This window comes from Erythrolamprus reginae, chromosome 2 (genome assembly GCF_031021105.1).
Source record: "Erythrolamprus reginae isolate rEryReg1 chromosome 2, rEryReg1.hap1, whole genome shotgun sequence".
In the NCBI taxonomy this organism is placed as follows: Eukaryota; Metazoa; Chordata; class Lepidosauria; order Squamata; family Dipsadidae; genus Erythrolamprus; species Erythrolamprus reginae.
Window position 1 is genome coordinate 275,784,623 of NC_091951.1, and position 22,786 is coordinate 275,807,408.

The following is a 22,786-nucleotide window of genomic DNA, read 5'->3' on the forward strand; positions in this document are numbered from 1 at the left end:
AAGCATTTTAACAGTTTGTTTGTTTTTTCCCTGATTTATACCATTTTTTTCACAAACTCCCTGATATTTCCCGGACCGCCGATTTCCCTGTTTTCCAGGTTTGCTAGACATCCTGTAAGTAACATGGTTGGTAAGTGAATCAGATTTTCCCATCGAATTTGCTTCTCAGTCACAAAAGGCAATGATATGACTCTGGGATACTGTAACCATCACAAATATGAGTCCTTTGCCAAGCGTCTGAATTTTAATCATGTGACCATGGGAAGCCGCGACCATACAATTGTGAAAAATGGTCACTTTTTTCAGTGCTGTTATACCTTTGAATGGTCACTAAGTGAACTGTTTTAAATTGACTACCTGTAGATACACAGCCCCATCAGCAGTCTGAAAAATATATTATTTGGCACACATGTTGAAATGGGTGTCAGTCCTAGATGGTATTAAGCTACAAAGAAATATGCACAGGTAGTCCTTGACTTATGACATTTGAGACCAGAACGTTTGTTGCTAAGCGATGTGGTCGCTGAGTCACAAATTTTTTTCCTTTTTTTTTTCTAGTCATTAAGCAAATGTTTAAGCAATGGTGACCATGTGACAACAAAATGTGGCAACCATTACAAATCCAAATAGGTAGGCAACCATGAAAAACATAATTCAGGATTCCTTGCAAATTTTGATTCCATGACTGTGGGGGAGCCGCAACACTTTCTAAGTGCAAACAGCAGCAAATGAAGTCATTTTTTCAGCGCCATTGAACCTAAAACTATTACTAAACAAGTGGTCATAAATTGAGGCTTATCTGTAAAGTCTTGATACTGCTAAGACTGCATATGCAGAGTGTGTAAAGAGAGAAAACATGGGCACTTTATCAAGACATAAATAAGAGGAATCCATGATTTTAAAGTTTAATGGTAACATAAAAGTATGAAATAATTAAAAAATTGAACCATGAAAAACATAATTCAGGATTCCTTGCAAATGAACAATTTGGGGCCTGTTAAATGAAAGACACAAGACTTCCAATTCATGATGCTCATGTGGTTACCATGTATTTGGGGTGGTCTTTCCCCTGACGCATTTATTTACATATATTCAATATGAGCTTTTCCCTACAGACAAATAAGATTCAAATGTTCTACACAATCCCTCGAAGCTCGTATCCATTAGTGCATTTGTAAAATCAACAAAGTGCAATCCACTGAATTTTTTACTTCATCTTCCATACACATAGTGTACACATTTCCAGACTAGACTTTTCGATTAAACAAGCATCCCATTTTCCAACAACATTTACCAATCCAATTAACATTTAATTAAAAGAATTTATGTTGCATTTTACATAAAAACATGTATCAAAATGAAAAATATAAGCGGAAAACAAAACATAATTTGGTAATAAGCTTCTGGTGTTGTTTTGTTTTTCCAAGCATATAAATGTCCTTGGACAAGGAAATCCCTATATTGACAGAGATGCTATGACAGCTGCAACAACAGGAACATGTTAGGAATGCTAGTTACATTCTAATACACACATCTGCATATATACACATATATTTTTATGGCAGCTTACAAGTCAAGTATACAGACACAAATGCATGTGCATAGCTTATCCTCATTATTTGTGGATTTCATATGGACAATTTCACCTATGCACTGAAATGTGTATGTAATGCCAGCTACTCATGGCAATTTTGCAGTCACTTGGAGACAGGCTCAGAGCAGTGAAAAATGTGAGTCACCTAACATGCATATTCCCCACTGAGGCTGATACAGTGATACTTTGCCTTTTATATCATTTCCCATACTATAAAAGTACTTTACATTTCCCCTAGGAGCAATGGTTCAATAGTTAGCAAATCAGCATTTATTACTTTCAGAATGTAACTTCTATGAATAACAAGAATTGACTGTACATATAGATATGCACGTATGTGGTCATACACAGACATACAACACATACATACAGGTAGTCCTTCACTTACAACCATTCAAAGTTACAGCACTGAATAAAGGGATTTGTGACCCATAACTGAAGTTACAGGTATTGCACTGGCCTTGTAGACATACCTGGCTGCCTATCCGTACTTATTTTAATTTTATTTAGTTAAATTTATAGGCCGCCCTTCTCCTAGTGGACTGCGGGCAGCGTACTACAATAAAAAGTACAATGTACTTATGACTGCAGAGGCATTGCAACTCCAAATACCAACCCATCTCCCTCTAATTTCCACTTTCCACAGGGTAGCTGCTTTGTACACCACTGTGTATACAGCCCTTTGTGTATGAGGGGTGGCTGCTTTGTGCTGTGCACTTGCAACTTCCCAGGCATTTTTTGCAGTTGTGACTTCCAGGGATGGCTACAGCTTCTTTCTCTGGCCTTGCATTGCCCTGCAATCCAATTCACCTACTGCCTGTTCAAAGCCTCCTAGGGCCTCGGTTACCCCAAGGTACCACCATGCTCCTTGTGACTCAGTCCGGCTAACCCCCATGAGATCACTTAATGACCATGATGGAGAGTGCTACAATTACGTTGTCTAAGTGAAGCAGTCACATGACATATCACTTGACAACCATTCTGCTCTATGACTTTGACATTCATCCAGACCCAAATTCATCACATTTCTTCCCAAGAAAATTAAAGGAGCATTTAATCAAATGAAAGGCTGATTTGTTACAGCTACCTTGCATCAAAAGTAAAGGAGCTTTTGGGAAAATAAAGGTTTATTCCAGATTCAGATGCCTCTCTTAAGATCAAGGCTTTCTATTCTTGACTCTAGTATAAAACAGTGAAATAAATAAGCTCTATAAATATCTAGGAATTCTCAGTTGAAGGCAGAAAAAATTAAGTTATGTTTTCATTCCCACTGAAATTAATAGCATAATTCAGTCACAGAGGGCTTAAATCCTATTTTAAAGAGATTAAAAAGGGCTTCGAATGAATCCAGCTAATATTTCAAATGAACAATTAAAAGCCACTAGGACAATTATTCAGGCAGTAAAATTACTGATACCATTTCTACTTTTCCATTGGAAATCTTTCACTACAAAAATATTCAGCATGGGCATTATTAATTAATAAATAGTAATCATTAGAAATATTTAGAAACATTTAGGAAACAAACTTTTGTCTGCAATTGGATGGCATTAACAACATGTAACAGATTGCACTTTCTATTTCTTAAGTTACATTGCCCTTTTTAAAACAAAAAACAAAAATAGTGTTACTTTTAGAGAATCACTAACCATTTTCATGTAATGCTAACAGAGTATAACACTAAAGAGCAGAGCAGTCTTCTCTATTAAAAAGAAACATCTGAAGATCAGTTCAGTCTAAATAACTGCAGTGAAAATAAAGAAAGGGAAATATTTAATGCCCATTAGTCATACTGCTAACATTTCCTCTGTGAAAGAAGTTGTCATCTTTATACTTCTGGTGTTCTGGCAAATCTAGTAGATTTTTAGCTTGGTCAATGTCGTTTTGAATAGCAGCTATAAGTTCCTCTGTGGGTGAAAAAATAAAACATTAACTACTTGGAAAGCAGGGGTGAGCATTTCATTTTCTCAAAGGGCCACATGACAAACTGGGATTGCTGTGGAAGGTCACAGTGCTATTGCCCAACCCCCCTAGACTGCTGCTGTCACCCCATTGATGATCTCCTGCTCCAACACTGTCATTGTCTCACCCTTCACGGGCCAGACTTGGATCACCTGTAAACCATATATATTTATTTATTGGATTTGTATGCCGCCCATCTCCGTAGACTCGGGGCAGCTAACAACAGTAACAAAAAACAGCATGTAAATCCAATACTAAAACAACTAAAAACCCTTATTGTAAAACCAAACATCCTTACATGCAAACATACCATACATGAATTGTAAAGGCCTAGGGGGAAAGAATATCTCAGTTCCCCCATGCCTGATGGCAGAGGTGGGTTTTAAGGAGCTTATGAAAGGCAAGGAGGGTGGGGGCAATTCTAATCTCCGGGGGGAGTTGGTTCCAGAGGGCCGGGGCCGCCACAGAGAAGGCTTTTCCCCTGGGCCCCGCCAAACGACATTATTTTGTTGACGGGACCCGGAGGAGGCCCACTCTGTGGGACCTAACCAGTCGCTGAGATTTGTGCGGCAAATCATAGATACCTTGCTTTATAGGTGATGACCAACACTTTGAATTGTGACCGAAAACTGATCGGCAACCAATGCAGACTGCGGAGTGTTGGTGTTACATGGGCATTTTTGGGAAAGCCCATGATTGCTCTCGCAGCCCGCAGGCAGTAAAATTCCAAACTATATAATATTGCCAAATGCCTGATTCAAGATGAAATATTTAAAGCATCGCCTCTCTATACATTTCTTTTATACCACCTAAACTGGGTGAGTTATAGTCTGAGAGTGCCTATATACATGTTGCTTTTTCTATGGAGAAAAGGTAGGAATTGAGGAAGTAGTTAAAAGACTTCGAAACAATGTAGCTTTTAATTATAGTTTGCATAACCCATATCTTGCCAAAGAGGAAGAAGAAACAGAGGAAGAAAAAAGCCATGAGTCTTATTCATATAATGTCAAACCATGGTATTACTGAATTATAATTTATACATTTATACATTTTCTCCAGGAAGTCAAAATGGATTTTGTAGCAGATCAACAATCCTGTGAAGTAAATTGGGCTGAGCGATATAAGCTTCCAGCATTATATTGCCAATAGACTGGATCTTCTTGTTCCCAGTACAATGTAATTACCACTCAAATTGATATTTATCAGTTGGGTAGTGCTTTCTACACCCATACAATTGCAATGTCGTCAGGCATGGGGGAATTGAGATATTCCCTTCCCCCTAGGCTTATAAAATTTATGCATGGTATGTCTGTATGTATGATTGGTTTCTTAAATTGGGGTTTTTTACATTACTTTTAATATTAGATTTGTTCATATTGTCTTTTTACTGTTGTTAGCCACCCCGAGTCTACGGAGAGGGGCGACATACAAATCTAATAAATAAATAAATAATTTTCCAAACTTTTCTGCGCACAACAGACAGACATTATAAGTGTAAGTTTTCTTCAGGAAGAAAATGTTTCTAATCTACAATTTCACCCAAACCAATACAGGTATAAGGTTTAGGTTTATTGGATTTATATGCCGCCCCTCTCCGCAAACTCGGGGCGGCTCACAACAATAATAAAAAAACAGTACAGTACATAATACCAAATAAACGTTCTTTCATATTGTTTGCTCCAGCAACCTAAATTTTAAGAACTCCTGTCATATAGTAATGATATTCAATATCTGTTTTTATGAATAGGCATTATCATTTGTCAAATAGATACTCAAGACTTACCTAAAGAATTGAAGTTCTGTTCTGCTCTTATATAACCAACAATGACAATGCTAAGTATTTCCCCATAAAAGTCTTCCGGGAAGGTGTGAATAACATGTGTTTCCTAAAAAAAAAAAAAACCCACAACAATTTTACAGCATGTCTATGTATATATTAAAGCACTGAAATAAAGACAGACTGTACTTATTTTTAAACGTTTTAAATATGAGTAAAACCAAAACAACTATTAATTTCTATACAAAGTACAGATAGTTCTTGCCTATTGACCATTCAGTCACTGTTCCAAGTTAGGAGAGCACTGAAAATATTTTTTTGCTGTTGCGTGTGATCCTGTGGCCACGTAATCAAAACCTGGACGCTTTGTAGCCTGCCCACGTTTTGCAGGAGCATTTGCAAGAGGGCAAGAACAAGCAGAGAGTGTGACTAGGCTCTGCCAAGGCTGGGTTCACCTCCAAGCCGTATTGTGGGGGCAATATCCTGACTCTGTTAAAAAGTGCTATTGCTAACATGTTGTAAGCCGCCCTGAGTCTAAGGAGAAGGGCAGCATAAAAATTGAATAAATAAATAACATAAACCCGTTGCTGGCCCTGAAGATGCTTTCCCGGACTGCTCCCAATGTGAGCTGTAGTGCATGCGCTGAACTTCCAAGAAGCCCTCACCCTCCATTCTTTAGTTCTGCAAATACCTTGAACAGCCGCTTCCTCACAGCCTCCACTTTTGCCCAGCGAGCTATGACCTGTCTTTCTTGTGGCCACTGATAGAGCACCCCTGGATTTGATCCTGGATGAGGAGGCCGACCTGGCATGTATTACTGAAACCTGGCTGGGCCCGGAGGGAGGAGTTCCTCTCTCTGAAATCTGCCCAGCCGGGTTTCAGATATGGCATCAACCTCGACCCCAGGGAAGGGGGGGAGGAGTGGCTATTGTAGCCAGGTAGAGTTTTTGTCTACGTAGACTCATTGCTCCAGAGATTGCAGGTTGCGAGTCTCTCTTGATGAAGTTGGACTTAGGGGTTCAGGTGGGCTTATTTCTCACGTACCTGCCTCCCAGCTGCGTGTCAAAAGCCCTGCCTGTGCTACTCGAGGAGGTAGCCGGGCTGGCGGTGGAGTTCCCCAGACTTATTGTCTTGGGGGACTTCAACCTGCCGTCACTCGGCGAAACCTCTGGGTTGGCACAGGAGTTCATGGCCACCATGACAGCCATGGACCTGACTCAAGTAGTTCAGGGTCTGACTCACGAGGGAGGACACACACCTGACATGGTATTCCTCTCCGAGCAATTGAGTAATGGTCTGAGACTAAGGGGCTTAGAAGCATTGCCTTTGTCATGGTCAGACCATTTTCTACTACGGCTTGACTTCCTGGCTCCAATCCTTCCCCGCAGGGAGGCGGAACCAATTAAGATGTTCCGCCCCAGACGCCTGATGGACCCAGAGGGCTTTCAGACGGCGCTTGGGGTTATTCCAGATGCACTCGTCCACAGTTCGGCGGAGTCTCTTGCGGAAGCCTGGAACAAGGCTGCAGCGGAGGCTCTTGATCGGATTGCGCCTTTGCGACCTCTCCATGGCGCTAGACCCCGTAGAGCTCCATGGTTCAACGAGGAGCTCCGGAAGTTGAAACGCCAGAAGAGACGTCTAGAGAAGCGATGGAGGAAGAATAAGTCTGAATCCGATCGAACACTTGTAAGAGCTTTTATTAAGACTTACAAAGTGGCGCTCAAGGCGGCAAGATGCGCGTATCATGCCGCCTTGATTGCATCAGCGGAATCCCGCCCAGCCGCTCTGTTTAGGGTGACCCGCTCCCTTCTTAATCAGAGGGGAGTTGGGGACCCCTTAGAGAGTAGTGCCGATTAACACGTTTTTCGCTGATAAAATCTCTCAGATCCGGGCGGACCTCGACTCCAATTGTAAAACAGAGTCAACTGACAACGAGTCAGTCGAGGTGACTGGGGCTAAACGTCTTTGTCCATCTGTCTGGGAGAGGTTTGACTTGGTGACACCTAAGGAAGTGGACAAGGCCATTGGAGCTGTGTGTTCCGCCACCTGTCTACTGGATCCGTGTCCCTCTTGGTTGGTTTCGGCCAGTCGAGAGGTGACGCGGAGCTGGGTCCGGGAGATTGTCAACGCCTCCTTGTGGAGTGGGTCCTTTCCGGCTCCTTATAAGGAGGCACTTGTGCGCCCCCTCCTCAAGAAGCCTTCCCTGGACACAGCCATACTCAGAGTCGGCTGACAACGAGTCAGTTGAGGTGACTGGGGCCCGTACTTGTCCACCTGTCTGGGAAGAGTTTGATCTGGTGACACCTGATGAAGTGGACAAGGCCATTAGAGCTGTGAGTTCCGCCACCTGTTTACTGGATCTGTGTCCCTCCTGGCTGGTCTCGGCCAGCAGGGAGGTGCCACGGAGCTGGGTCCAGGAGATTACCAACGCTTCCTTGGGGAGGGGAGTTTTTCCAACACTCTATAAAGAAGCGCTCGTGCGCCCTCTCCTCAAGAAGCCTTCCCTGGACCCAGCCGTACTTAATAACTACCGGCCAGTCTCCAACCTTCCCTTTATGGGGAAGGTTGTCGAGAAGGTGGTGGCACTCTAGCTCCAACGATCCTTGGAAGAAGCCGATTATCTAGGTCCCCAGCAGTCGGGTTTCAGGCCCGGTTACAGCACGGAAACTGCTTTGCTCGCGTTGATGGATGATCTCTGGCGGGCCCGGGACAGGGGTTTATCCTCTGTCCTGGTGCTTCTTGACCTCTCAGCGGCTTTCGATACCATCGACCATGTATCCTTCTGCACCGGCTGGAGGGGTTGGGGGTGGGAGGCACTGTTCTCCAGTGGTTCTCCTCCTACCTCTCCGGTCGGTCGCAGTCGGTGTTAGTGGGGGGTCAGAGGTCGACTCCGAGGTCTCTCCCTTGTGGGGTGCCTCAGGGGTCGGTCCTCTCCCCCCTGCTATTCAATATCTACATGAAACCGCTGGGTGAGATCATCCAAGGGCATGGGGTGAGGTATCATCAGTACGCTGATGATACCCAGCTTTACATCTCCACCCCATGTCCAGTCAACGAAGCTGTGGAAGTGATGTGCCGGTGTCTGGAGGCTGTTGGGGCCTGGATGGGTGTCAACAGACTCAAACTCAACCCGGATAAGACGGAGTGGCTGTGGGTTTTGCCTCCCAAGGACAATTCCATCTGTCCTTCCATTACCCTGGGGGGGGAGTCATTGACCCCCTCGGAGAGGGTCCGCAACTTGGGCGTCCTCCTCGATCCACAGCTCACATTAGAGAACCATCTTTCAGCTGTGGCGAGGAGGGCATTTGCCCAGGTTTGCCTGGTGCACCAGTTGCGGCCCTATCTGGACCGGGACTCACTGCTCACAGTCACTCATGCCCTCATCACCTCCAGGTTCGACTACTGTAATGCTCTCTACATGGGGCTACCTTTGAAAAGTGTTCGGAAACTTCAGATCGTGCAGAATGCAGCTGCAAGAGCAGTCATGGGCCTACCTAGGTATGCCCATGTTTCACCAACACTCCGCAGTCTGCATTGGTTGCCGATCAACTTCCGGTCACAATTCAAAGTGTTGGTTATCACCTTTAAAGCCTTTCATGGCACTGGACCAGAATATCTCCGAGACCGCCTGCTGCCGCACGAATCCCAGCGACCGATTAGGTCCCACAGAGTGGGCCTTCTCCGGGTCCCGTCAACTAAACAATGTCGGTTGGCGGGCCCCAGGAGAAGAGCCTTCTCTGTGGCGGCCCCGGCCTTCTGGAACCAACTCCCCCCGGAGATTAGAACTGCCCCTACTCTCCTTGCCTTTCGTAAACTTCTTAAGACCCACCTGTGTCGTCAGGTATGGGGGAACTGAGACATCTCCCCCGGGCATATACAATTTATGAATGGTATGTGTGTATGTATGCGTGTTTAGAAAAATGGGTTTTTTAAATGTTTTAGTAGAAATTTAGATTTGTTATATACTGTTGTTTCCACTTTGTTGTGAGCCGCCCCGAGTCTGCGGAGAGGGGCGGCAAACAAATCTAAATAAACATAAACAAACAAACAAACCCCATGATACACTTCCCTACGGCAAGGCAGAGAAAGCTCCCCTGCTCTGCTGCACACATTCCAGGATTGCAAGTGGCCAACAGCAGGAGGGGAAGACAGAAAAAGTCCGCAGGGGATGGCAAGGATAAACAGATGCCCAAAAGAGCAGAGATTTTGGGGAGGTGGGGGGCAGTAGATAGATAGATAGATAGATAGATAGATAGATAGATAGATAGATAGATAGATAGATAGATAGATAGATAGATAAATAGATAGACAGATAGATAGATTTATTGGATTTGTATGCCGCCCCTCTCCGCAGACTCGGGGTGGCTCACAACAATAACAAAAAACAATGTATCACAAATCTAATATTAAAAAGTCTCTAAAAACCCCTTATTTAAAAAAACCAAGACACATACACAAACATACCATTCATAAATTATATAGGCCAGGGGGAGATGACTCAGTTACCCCATGCCTGATGGAAGAGGTGGGTTTTAAGAAGTTTGCGAAAGGCAAACTCCTCCTGCCACCCAAATAATGGGTGGGAGGAGGAGTTAAAACAAAGGTGAGTGTAGGATAAGTGTGAGCTCCTGGACTAACAATCGTACAATATAACAAATGGAACCTCTGAAAATGATATTGGTAAGTGTTGTGATCATGTAACGTTGTGCTTCACAACTCTTTCGCTTAGGAAATGATCCAATTAGGATCACTGCAGGGATGGATTGCTCCTACCGTTGCGCCGCATGAACAGCTTCAGGTGTCTTGCACATGTGCACATCCCAGTGTGTTTCTGCTTCTCTTGCGCATGCTCAGGAAGCAAAATCTTGCGAGGGGATGCACGTCAGAGATTTTGGCAATTTTTTTGTTTCTGCACATGCACAGAAGCAAAAAAATTGCCCAAATCTCACGGCCGTATCCTCACGAGATTTTGATGCTTGTGCAAAAACATGCTGGGATACGTACATGCACAAGACACCCAAAGCTGCATGTGCAGCTCAGGTTTTGCGATTTGTATGGCATCCTTTACCATTCCGGTAGGAACCCACTACTAGATCATTGAGAACTACCTGTACAGGTAATCCTTGACTCATAACAGTTCATTTAGTGATCCTTCAAAGTTACAACAGCACTGAAAGTGACTTCAGGCTGTTTTTCACACTTACAACTGTTGCAGCATCCCCATGGTCAGGTGAGCAATATTCAGACACCTGGCAACTGCAATGTCCCAGAGTCATGTGACCACCTTCTGTGACTTTTTCACAGGCAAAGTTAATGGGGAAGCCAGATTAACCGGGTTAATAACTTAAACAACTGCAGTCATTCATTCAACAACACTGGCAAGAAAGTTTGTAAAAGGGGGCAAAATTCACTTAATGTTTCATTTAGCAAAATTAACAGTTGAGGGTTACCTGCATAATATTTCTGTTACAAAAGTCTCTATTTTATAGAATAAAGGAATTAGTATATTCTGTATTGAATAAGATTTTGATAATGAATTCACTTTATTGAAGGTTTATTCACAATGGTCAGGAATTAAAATTGCCATTAAGCAAATCTTGGTAAATGTTTATATTAATAGTAATTAATATTACTCCGGAGAGGGGCGGCATACAAATCTAATAAATAAATAAATAAATAAATAAATAAATAAATAAATAAATAAATAAATAAATAAAAATAATAATAATTAGAAATTCCAACAAAAACTGTCCAAAAATAAATTTCTATTGATCAGGTCCTGAGCTGGTTTTAAGATATTAATATACAACATACTCACCACTGATTTCTTAACATTCTTGTAAAATGGATTCCAGCCTATACTCAAAACAACTTTATGCACATCTCCAGTTCCAACACAACCCCATCCATAGTATATGCCAGTAGATATATCAGGTGGGAAACTATCAACCACTTCTTCAGAAAAGTTAGCTGAAAAACAAAACATTTATATGGACCACTGAAATAACTCATAGCACATGTGAAAAGAGCAGGCACAAATCTTAGATCAATGCATATTATTATATTAATAATATCTTGTTGTGATCCAGATGAGATTGATTATAGCTTAGGGTAGTCTATATATATATATATGTAAGTTACATCAATGTTTAAGGCACTCTTCAAATGCAAACATGCACATACACTCAATAAGAAGGCCAGGCTACAGAGTCGTTAGGGAGTTGGGCGGCATACAAATGGAGATAGATAGATAGATTAGATAGACAGACAGACATTTGTTTTGTGATTTTGTAATTTACATAGTCCATATTTTTTGAACTGTAAGATACATCTTAGACTTTGGGTAGGAAAATAAGAAAAAAGCTGGTTGTTGGGTGGATCCGGCCTCCTGGAATACCTCCAAAGATTTGGAGGGGGGGGGGGCTGGCCATAGGACAAAAATACTTTATTTTTATTTGATATTTCTCCAGCAGTTATTACTTTATAAATACAGTAATACCTCGTCTTACGAACTTAATTGGTTCTGGGAGGAGGTTCGTAAGGCAAAAAGTTCGTAAGACGAAACACATAGGAAACAATGTAAAATCAATTAATGCGTACAAGCAAAAAAAACAACGCAAAAACGGCGCTTTGCCAGGCACCGCTGCCCGGCTGTCACCTTTTGAAACAGCCGGGCACTTCTCGGCATCCTCCCTAACCCGAACGTCGAACCCGAACTTTTGCCAAACTTCCGGATTTGACCTTCGGGAGAACGCCAAGAAGCCCCCCCGGCTGTTTCAAAAGGCAACAGCCAGGCTCGGGGCTTCTCGGCGGTCTCCCAAATGCCAAACCCGGAAGTTCGGCAAAAGTTCGGGTTCGGCATTCGGGTTCAGGAGGACGCCGAGAAGCCCCCCGGCTGTTTCAAAAGGCGACAGCCGGGCGGCGGGGCTTCTCGGCGGCCTCCCGAACCCGAACTTTTGGCTTCGGCATTCGGGCGGGTTCGTAAGGCGAAAAAAGTTCATAAGAAGAGGCAAAAAATTTCCGAACCCCAGGTTCATATCTCGGAAAGTTCGTATGACAAGCTGTTCGTGTCACGAGGTACTACTGTACCAGTAGTCTTTGAGCTGGATTTTGAACAGGACTTCGCATAACCAGATCCAAAATAGCCTCCAAGGCCAGCTCCACAAGGGTCCTCAAACTTGGCAACTTTCAAGCTTTTATGTCGGAACAAAAACCTTTTTAAGAACTGTTTCTTGGAGATCTGGAGAAAAGATAAAGAGGTGGTAGAGACAGCAGCTGTCCTATTACTGAAAGTGTTCAATTTATACTAAATGGACTTGAAAAGCTAACTAAAAAACAAGTGTGGAAAATAGAAATTTGAAGAAAAAACTGAGTTAAAACTTAAAGTTTTGATTATATTTGAATTTAAAGAATTTAAAGAAAAGTAAAAGAATTGACATCAGATGTCAGTAATTGACATTGCTGACATCTGCTGGTGGAAGTTGACTGGAGAGGCTGTTGGCTGGAATTTTTTGTTTTACCAGATGTGACCTTGATTCAATAGAACTGAACAGGGTGTTTATGAAAAGCGATAGAGAAGAAAAATAGAGAAATTATTTTACTCTGAACTTTACATGAACTCTAAAGTTCATGTAAAGTCTAAAAAAAAGAAGTGGCTTTTCTTTTTAGGCTTTTAGGCTGTTGGAATGTCTACTAGGCAGCTGGATAAAGTCTTTTTTAAAATAAAGAAGAAATGGAAAGTCAACAAATAAGAAACTTACATAATGATATACTTAGAAGCATGAAGGAATGCAGAGAGGCATTGAGAAATGGCATTGATTTTACAATCAAAAGCACAAAAAAACTACAAGAAGTTCCAGATCAAGATGAATACTATTAGATGGAGGAGGTGAAGATAAAAACAAGAATGATGAAAAGACTGAGCAGCCTACAGAAAGCTATGAAGATAAAAATAACGAAGTGATTCAAACTGGACAGATTCAAAGATACAGTATATGATTGATAATTCATATTGCGTAGTGACAATTAGTGAAGTGGAAGGAGAGGAAAAGAGAGGTAAAAGGATAAAATAATTTGAAAATGTTTTGACTAATGAAGGGGTTGAAGGTCACACTCTATGTGATGATATGAGGATAAGCACTATTAAAAATGGAAAAGACGTGATCAGGTACACTGGAGTTGGCAGACTAAAAGAGAAATTAAATTTGAAATTAAAAATCTTGGAAAGATTGTTTATTCAGTGATGAAAAGGGGGGAAGGAAAAGGAATTAAAGGGGACTAAAAAGATAAGAAAGTATTTGAGTTTAGACAAGAGAGATGGCAATGTGAAAAGGGATGACTGGACCTTGATTATGCAAAAAAAAATATTCCTATGTTTTGTGTTTGTATTTCTGTTTGTTAGTAGTTTTAAGTAGGGGTGATTTAAGTAAGGGTTTTTAGTTTATGTATTTGTTTTGTCAAGTACATATTGGTAGTATACAAAGATATAAACAATATTTATATTACCGTATTTTTCGCTCCATAAGACGCAGTTTTTTTCCTCCCAAAGTAGGATGAAAAATCAGCCACGTCTTATGGAGCGAAGATGCAGGCAGGGAGGGGGAGGCGCTGGAGCAGAGGGGGGGCGGCGATATACTCATCTTGAGACTGCCGCCTCTGTCGCCGCCTCTCCTCTTCCCAACCCCGAAGAGAGCCGCGCCTTTCGGCCTCCGGAAATGCTGGGCCGGGGGACGCCTCCACCCCGCAGGTTTAGGAGGCGGAGCGGCACCGGAGGAGCGTTGGCGGCTCCGAGCCTTTGGGAAGGCTACGGGAATCGCTTCAGGAGGCGGGGAGGTCTCGAAGACACAAAACCCAGCCAGTCGCTCGCAGCCGGCCGCCGCCTGTGCAAAGTTTGGCTGCGAACTCGGCTGGCTAGCTGCTGCCTGGCCTCCTCCCTCCCGGAGGAGGATCTCCCTTCGCACCACCAGCGGCGCTCCCCCCGCCAGCCAGCCAGCCAAGCCCCGCGCCCGCCAGAGCCGGCCCCTCGCTCTCCCCCCGCTGCCTGCCGCGTTTGCAGGAGGTGGGGAGGATCGGGTGGCCCGCCAAGGCCAGGAGGGACGCCGCTGCCCCCCCTCCCTCTCTCCGCCCGCCGCTGCGCCTCCTGCTGAGCCCCCTCGGCCCCGCGCGGCGCCTGTCAGAGGAAGCTGTCCTGTCCCGGCCAGGATCCGGGGGCAAGGTCGTCGGGGTTTGAGGGGCCCTAAACCGCCCACAGCAGAAAAACAGAAAAAATAAGGGAGAGAGAAAGAGAGAGAAAGGAAGAGGAGAGATAGAAAGGGGGAGAGAGATAGAGAAGGAGAGAGAGAAAGAGAGAGATACAAAGAGAGTGAGTGAGAGAAGGAGTGATAAGAGAGAGAAAGAAAGAGGGACAGAGAGAAAGAAAGAGAGGGACAGAGAGAAAGAAAGAGGGACAGAGAGAAAGAAAGAGAAGAACAGAGAGAAAGAAATAGAGGGACAGAGAAAGGGAGAGGAGAGATAGAAAGGGGGAGAGAGAAAGAGGGAGATACAAAGAGATTGAGTGAGAGAAGGAGAGATAAGAGAGAGAAAGAAAGAGGGACAGAGAGAAAGAAAGAGAGGGACAGAGAGAAAGAAAGAGGGACAGAGAGAAAGAAAGAGAGGGACAGAGAGAAAGAAAGAGAGGGACAGAGAAAGGGAGAGAGAGAAAGAGAAAGAAAGGAAGAGAGAAAGAGGGAGAGATAGAAAGAAAGAGAGAGGGGGGCTTGTTTGTATATTTTCCCAATTCCCCTAGGGCAGTGTTATTGTAATAAATATTTTAGCCTACTTTTTGGCTCAAAGTATTTTTTTTCTATTTTCCTCCTCTAAAAACTAGGTGCGTCTTATCAGCAGGTGCGTCTTATAGAGCGAAAAATACGGTATATTTATAGTTGGTTTAGAAAGTGTATAAAGAGGAGAAAGAGGCGCTATGGCTTCATGATTATTGTTTAAAATGTTGAGAGATACTGCTTTTTTCTTATAGATTAAGAAACATCAATAATGAATTTGATTAGACTTATCCGAATGACAAAATGAGAATGGCAGGAAGGAAAAGAAGTGTGAAACTGGAAGGTTTATTGCATTGTATGGAGGTGTGTGGAGAGGGGGAAAAGATCACACACACTCACACACACACACACAAACTTGGCAACTTTAAGACTTGTGGACTTCAACTCCCAGAATTCTCCAGCCAGCTGGCTGGAGAATTCTGGGAATTGAAGTCCACAAGTCTTAAAGTTGCCAAGTTTGACGACCTCCGGCTTACATTAAAAGCTTAGTTTCTTCATTGAAGCCAAGAAAGAGAAAGGAAAACCGACCTCCTCCCCGCCCCACCGGGGCCGTCGAAGAGAAGGAGGTGCCGCCGCCCGCCCGTCCTTCCTCCCGACTCCCCGGGAGCGGCTCCCGGTCGTCGTCGTATCCCCAACCCGCTCACCTGTGCGGATGCCCAGCTCCCTGGAGCCCCGCCCGAAACCTCGCACCACCTCTCCGCGGCAGAAGTAGGGCAGGTTCTTCATGGCGATGGAACGAAGGCAGCCGCGGGACGGAAGGCGGAGGAGACGGCTCAAGGCTGGGTGCCCGTCAAATCGCGGCGCCGGTCCCCAAGACGAGAAGAGCGGCGCGCTGCCCGGAATGTTCAAGTTGTGTCTCGTCCGAGCGGCGGCGGAGGCACACGTGACCGCACGCGATTGTAAGAGAGAACTGCCGGTGCGGAAGAGGCGGGGCGTCATCTTGCGTCACAGAAGTGGGGAGGGTGGATAGGAGGAGAAGGAGGAAGAAGAAAGTGACGCTGGAACGTTCTAGCACGCTCGGCGGTTTGCCCTTTCTGCGAAGGTGGTGCCGAAGTTCGTCAGCCGCCGGTGGGTGGGACCGCCCGCATCTCCGCCCTGCGCGAGAGATTGGCCAGAGGGGAAAAATGCCGCCAGGGCGCATGCGCCATCTTCGCCGGCGTTGTGCGCTTTGAGGGGAGGAGATGACGGTGGTGGTGGCTGCGACCTTGGTTCTTCCAGACGAGCCCTTCTTATTCCGCGAAATGGTTGGCAGTCCAAGGCCGGAGGCTGCTGCCGGCTTTATGAAAGAAAAGGCACCGACTTGTTTTCAGGGATTCTCGAGACGTCTTACTGTCCTATTGCCTAATTTGCCTACTTTGCTAATGTTTATGTTTTATACCAATACCTTGTACGTGCTTCACAAAATAAATAAATAAAATTTAAAAATCATACTGAATTGGATATCAACTTGTGTTCTGGAAATGACCATCCAATTACTGAAGCATTTTTATATGGAAGATGAATATGTCATATTGTATAGTAAAATGGGTGAAGAACTTTGGGTACAACATAAGCTATATACTGCTAAAAAAAATAAAGGGAACACTCAAATAACACATTCTAGATCTGAATGAATGAAATGTTCTCATTGAATATTTCATTTGCACAACTATTCCATTTGCACAACAGCTTGTGAAATTGATCAGCGTTGCTTCCTAAGTGGACAGTTTGATTTCACAGAAGTTTGATTTACTTGAAGTTATATTCTGTTTTTTAAGTGTTCCCTTTATTTTTTGAGCAATGTAGATAAATGGGTGAATGTACGGACCAATGGTTTAAAATTTACTTTAACAGTTTGAATTTCTTTTTAATTATAAAAAGGTGTATTGTTGGTACTTGATTCTAGACAGACTAGCAAAAATATATAGATAGTAGATAGATAGATAGATAGATAGATAGATAGATAGATAGATAGATAGATAGATAGATAGATAGATAGAAACCAATGACTCTTGTGGTTTAGAGAAAAGGCTTCATTTTAATTTTTTAAAATTTATTTTTCTCAAAAACATACAAGATAGCAGGCATTGAATAAACATAAATAAAGTAAGTACAGGTAAATGGGGCAGTAAGATGGATGGTAGGTACAATGATTTTGGAGTTTGTAAATGTTTTCAACTGGGGTTTTGGTAATTGAACTATAATCTATATATCACGAGGATTCTCGGGCAGTCCGCACTATCGAAGAGACTTATTTTGCTGACAAACTTCAACAATTTAAATATATATATTACCCCTTTCCTTCCTTGGATCATAATGAGCGTTTAAAACTTTTAATTCATATCAACAACCCTCCCCACCCCCACTCGTGAGAATTGTAATAAAAGCACATGGGGAGAGAATCAGTTTTGGGAAAAGCTGGTAAAAGTGCTGAATGTTACGAGCATCCACTTTGAAAGGTACAAGGTGTTTCATTCAATACATGGATGCCTACAATGTACAGCTTTAGTTACTGAAATTGACTCCAGGGCCCTCTTTCGAAAAGTAATATTGGGTATGATAAAACCAGCCTTCCCAAACTGGGAGGTCACCAGTTAACAGTTATCTCTGTAAGCTGGAAGAGTATGCTGGATGGAGATGATAGGGGTTTTGTAGGTTAAATGGGCAGAAGACTAGCGGAGCACATGCATGAACACCAACTAGCAGAAGACAATGAACAATCCTTAAATCCTTAATACCCAGATAACCAGAGTTTCAACCAGGCAAGAAAGGAGTCTACGGAGAGGGACGGCATACAAATCTAATAAATAAATAAATAAACAGCATTTTAGGCCAAGTCAAATGCAAAAAGCTACAGAATTCCTAGAAGCTTGGCATTCAGATAAATCAAGCCAGCAACAGACGCATGAATAGAACACACTGACAGACCATTCAAAAGAGACAATTAAAAAATCCAAGGAAAGTGGCTGTGTGTTTTGCCTCCCAAGGACAATTCTATCTGTCTATCCATCACCCTAGGGGGGGGGAGTCATTGACCCCATCAGAGAGGGTCCGCAACTTGGGCGTCCTCGAACCACAGCTCACATTAGAGAAACATTTTTCGGCTGTGGCGAGGGGGGCGTTTGCCCAGGTTCGCCTGGTGCACCAGCTGCGGCCCTATTTGGACCGGGAGTCACTGCTCACAGTCACTCATGCCCTCATCACCTCGAGGTTCGACTACTGCAATGCTCTCTACATGGGGCTACCTTTGAAAAGTGTTCGGAAACTTCAGATCGTGCCGAATGCAGCTGCGAGAGCAGTCATGGGCTTTCCCAAATATGCCCATGTTACACCAACACTCTGCAGTCTGCATTGGTTGCCAATCAGTTTCCGGTCATAATTCAAAGTGTTGGTTATGACCTATAAAGCCCTTCATGGCACCGGACCAGATTATCTCAGGGACCGTCTTCTGCTACACGAATCCCAGCGACCAGTTAGGTCCCACAGAGTGGGCCTTCTCCGGGTCCCGTCAACTAAACAATGTCGTTTGGCGGGACCCAGGGGAAGAGCCTTCTCTGTGGCGGCCCCGGCCCTTTGGAACTAACTCCCCCCAGAGATTAGAATTGCCCCCACCCTCCTCACCTTTCGTAAACTTCTTAAAACCCACCTCTGCGGTCAGACATGGGGGAACTGAGATATTCTTTCCCCCTAGGCCTTTACAATTTACGCATGGTATGTCTGTATGTATGTTTGGTTTTTATAATAAGGGCTTTTTAGTTATTTTAGTATTGGATTGGATTGCTACATGCTGTTTTTATCATTGTTGTTAGCTGCCCCGAGTCTATGGAGAGGGGTGGCATACAAATCCAATAAATAAATAAATAAATAAATAAAGTGCAGAACACAACCTTTCCAGCAGCCTACATCCAGATAATGAAGGATTAACTAAAGGAACAATCAAGCAGAATAATATCCTAGTTGAGAAACTACCAAGAAGAAAGCCTTACCTGCATTAGTAGAGCAAATATACAGAAGTATATGAACAGGGAGCAAATCCCATGCTCAGTAGCTCTAATTATATTATCAAGTCAGGTATTAAAATATCTAAAAGTTAACTAACCCCCCCCCCCCAAACCCATAACTAAATAAAGTTAAAATAATCCACTACAAAGACGAATGGAAGTGCCACATAACAAATTCCAAAACACACATGCACTCCTCCACTCACAATAGAATACCCTACACAACTAGATTTACAATCCTAGGTTTAGAAAGCTTAGAACTAAATTGCCTTAAACAGGACCTAAGCATAGCCCATAAAATCATCCACTACATCCTTCCTGACTACTTCAGCTTCAACCACAACAACATGCGAGCACACAACAGAAGCAAACTTAAAGTAAACTGCTCCAAACTCAACTGCAGAAAATGCAACTTTAGTAATGGAGTAGTTAATGCACGGAACTCACTACCTGACTCTGTAGTATGATCACCTAACCCCCAAAACTTTACCCTTAGATTATCCACTGTTGACCTCACCTAATTCTTAAGAGGTCAGTAAGGGACATGCATAAGTGCACCAGCATACCTTCCGTGCCGTCCTAATGTCTCTCTAACATGCTCTCTTAAATATTTCAGTGTGGAGCTTTCTTGTAAATGAGTTAAGACATGCTTCTTTTTGGAATTCACCTAAACAATCCTGATCTATTATTTAAAAGGTTTCTGTTGGAACATATGTAGAGAATGCCAGTCTGGTGATGGCAACTGCTAGCTGGCCTAAGGGTAGTTTCTACCTAACATATCTAGAAGGTAGAAGTTTGGTAAAAAGCCAAATTAACTAAATATTTCTCTTATGTCCACTAGATGGCAGATATTACCTATTGTTCTAAAAAAGACTCCTAAGGAACAATCACTTCAAAACAGAAGTTTGAATTTTAAAACAGTGTGCTATATAATTTATTTATTTATTTGTTTATTTAATTGTATTTGCTTATTTGTCAAACTGTGTACAAGATAGCATGTATTGGTATAAACATAAACAAAAGTAAAGTAGGTACAGGTAAATTAGACCAGCGTTTCCCAACCGGTGTGCCGTGGCACACGAAAGCTCCAGCTGGGCGGGGCGCTGCTGGTGCCGACCTGGAGCTCCCGCTCGCAGCTGTCCCCCAGCTCCTGCTCGATGCCGCGGTTTTCGGCGCTCTCCTGCTGGGCCCCAAAGAAGGAAGGCAGGAAGAAGGAGAGCTTCATTCTTCGCACCTTTTTCTCGCCTTCCTTCTTTGAGGCCCAGCAGGAGAGCGCCAGAAACCGTGGCATCAGGCAGGAGCCGAGGGACAGCTGCGAGTGGGAGCCCCAGATCGGAGGCACCGGCAGCGCCCCGCCCAGCTGGAGCTTCTCTGGCGTCAGCGGCAAGTGTCCTTTGGGGCCGGCGGGAGGGCACTGGCGGTGGGAGGGGGTAGCTGCAGCGGCCGCAGGCAGTCGCGGGGAGATGGCGGCGGCGAGAGGGAGCTCCAGGCGGTGGCGAGAGGGAGCTCTCTCTCTCTCTCTCTCAGCTGACTGCAAGCGGGAGCCCTGACGGTGGCGGTTGGACATGCTGCTGGACGCCGTACATGGTGGCGCTGCGGGCCTGGCATATACGGCGTCCAGCAGCATGTCCAGCTGCCGCTGTCAGGGCTCCCGCTTGCAGTCAGCTGAGAGAGAGAGAGAGAAAGAAAGAGACATATAAGAGAGGCAGAGAGAGAGAGAGAAAGAGAGACATAGCAAGAGAGGCAGAGCGAGAAAGAGAGACAGCAAGAGAGGCAGAGAAAGAGAGACAGAGCGAGAAAGAGAGACAGCAAGAGAGGCAGAGAAAGAGAGACATAGCAAGAGAGGCAGAGAGAGAGAAAAAGAGAGACATAGCAAGAGAAAAAGAGAGACAGCAAGAGAGGCTGAGAGAGAAAGAGAAAGAAAGAGAGACATAGCAAGAGAGACAGAGAGAGAGAAAGAGAAAGAAAGAGACATATAGCAAGAGACAGTGAAAGAGAGAGAGAGCAAGAAAGATAAAAAAGCAAGAAAGAGATAGCAAGAGAGACACAGAGAGAGAGGGAGAGAGAAAGACATAGAGGAAGAGAAGGAGGGAGAGAGAAAGAGCAAAAAAGAGAGGAAGAAAGAAAGAAAGAGGGATGGAGAGAGAGAAAGAAGGGAAGGAAGGAAAAGAGAGAAAGAGGGAGAAATAGAGCGAAAGGGAGGAAGAGAGAGGGGTTTTTGTCCAAACTTTTCTTTAGCCCGCCCCCCCCCCCCGCCCCCCCCTTTAAATGTTCCCCAGGATTTTAAAAATATGAATAATGTGCCGCGGCTCAAAAAAGGTTGGGAAACACTGAATTAGACAACAGGACAGTAACACAGGGACGGTAGGTACAATGGTGCGCTTATGCACGCCCCTTACAGACCTCTTAGGAATGGGGTGAGGTAGACTGTAGACAATCTAAGGTTAAAGTTTTTGGGGTTTGGGGAAGAAACCAGAGAATCAGGTAGTGCATCTCAGACATTGATCACTCTGTTACTGAAGTATTTTTTGCAGTCGAGTTTCAAGGGGTTTACATTAATTTTGAATCTATTGTGTGCTCGTGTATTGTTGCGGTTGAAGCTGAAGAAATTATTGACAGGTAAGACATTGTGGTAAATGATTTTGTGAACTACATTTAGGTCATATCAAAGGCGATGAAGTTCTAGGCTATCTAAGGCCAAAATTTCTGGCGTAATAAGGTAGTCTGTTGTGAAATGTTTTTGGGCTCTCTCGGTTGTATTGATATCTGATATGCAGTGCAGGTTCCAGACAGGTGAGCTGTATCAAGAATTGGTCTAGCATAGTGGTTCTCAACTTGGGGGTTGGGACCCCGTTGGGGGTTGAACGACGGTTTCACAGGGGTCGCCTAGGATCATGGGAAAAGACAATTTTTTCATGGTGTTAGGAACTAAAGCTTCTATTCTGGTTCCTTGGAATATATTTTTACAATCCAACCAATCAGGTGTTTATAGTGGGGGTGTCCCTCTGACCTTCCTGCCAATCAGCTTAAAGCTGTTTGGAGAACTGGCGTTGACTTATGGTTAAGGGTCACCAATACAGGAACTGTATTAAGGGATTGCGGCATTAGAAAAATTGAGAACCACTTACAGCAAATGTTTGTATTGCCAGATAAGAAGCTATGCAGGATTAGATTAATAACTATTAGTGCCTTTTTGGCAATATTGTTACAGTGGGCTCTGGCACTTAGGTCATTAGATACGAGTACTCCAAGGTCCTTAACAGAGTGAGAGTCATCTATAACAGCGTTTCCCAACCGGTGTGCCGTGGAGCTCCTAGGGAAGCTCCAGCTGGGCGGGGCACTGCCGGTGCCGGGGCGGGCTTTCCCGAAACGGACGGAGAATGCCCTCTCTCGCAGCCCCCTAGCTGGGAGCGCTTTCGCTGCGAGAGAGGGCTTTCTCCGTCCGTTTCGGGAATGCCCGCCCCCCCTCTCTCGCACGCGCCGCTCCCCTTTTCTCTCAGCCCTCCCTGGCTTCGCTTCTCAATCCCTCCCTCCTTCCGTCTTTCCTTCCCCTCAGCTGTTCTGTCTGGGGGTCTTCCGCTCTTCCCTTCCCCGCCTCCCAGGCTTTGCCTTCACCACCCCCACCCCCTTTTTGGTTGGCAAGGAGTCCTTTGCC

At 44.2% G+C, this 22,786-nt stretch overlaps 1 protein-coding gene across 1 annotated transcript; it reads right to left on the reverse strand.

Moving 5' to 3' along the window:
- Nucleotides 1-891: 891 nt before the first annotated feature.
- RFK (riboflavin kinase) lies at nt 892-16,119 on the reverse strand. The gene is made up of 4 exons (XM_070742692.1): nt 15,796-16,119; nt 11,152-11,303; nt 5,340-5,442; nt 892-3,501 (listed from the first exon to the last, which is right to left on the reverse strand). Exons 1-4 carry the CDS (start codon nt 16,088-16,090, stop codon nt 3,368-3,370), a joined length of 684 nt encoding a protein of 227 aa, XP_070598793.1. The 5' UTR covers nt 16,091-16,119; the 3' UTR covers nt 892-3,367.
- Between the last annotated feature and the right edge of the window lie 6,667 nt (nt 16,120-22,786).

Excerpts from the sequence above, each read along its gene's own strand:
- RFK (XM_070742692.1), bottom strand. The coding sequence starts at position 16,090 with ATGACGCCCCGCCTCTTCCGCACCGGCAGTTCTCTCTTACAATCGCGT. Across the intron at positions 5,443-11,151 it reads AGAATGTTAAGAAATCAGTG|GAAACACATGTTATTCACAC; the intron begins GTGAGTATGTTG and ends TTTTTTTTTTAG. Across the intron at positions 3,502-5,339 it reads ACAGAACTTCAATTCTTTAG|AGGAACTTATAGCTGCTATT; the intron begins GTAAGTCTTGAG and ends TTTCACCCACAG.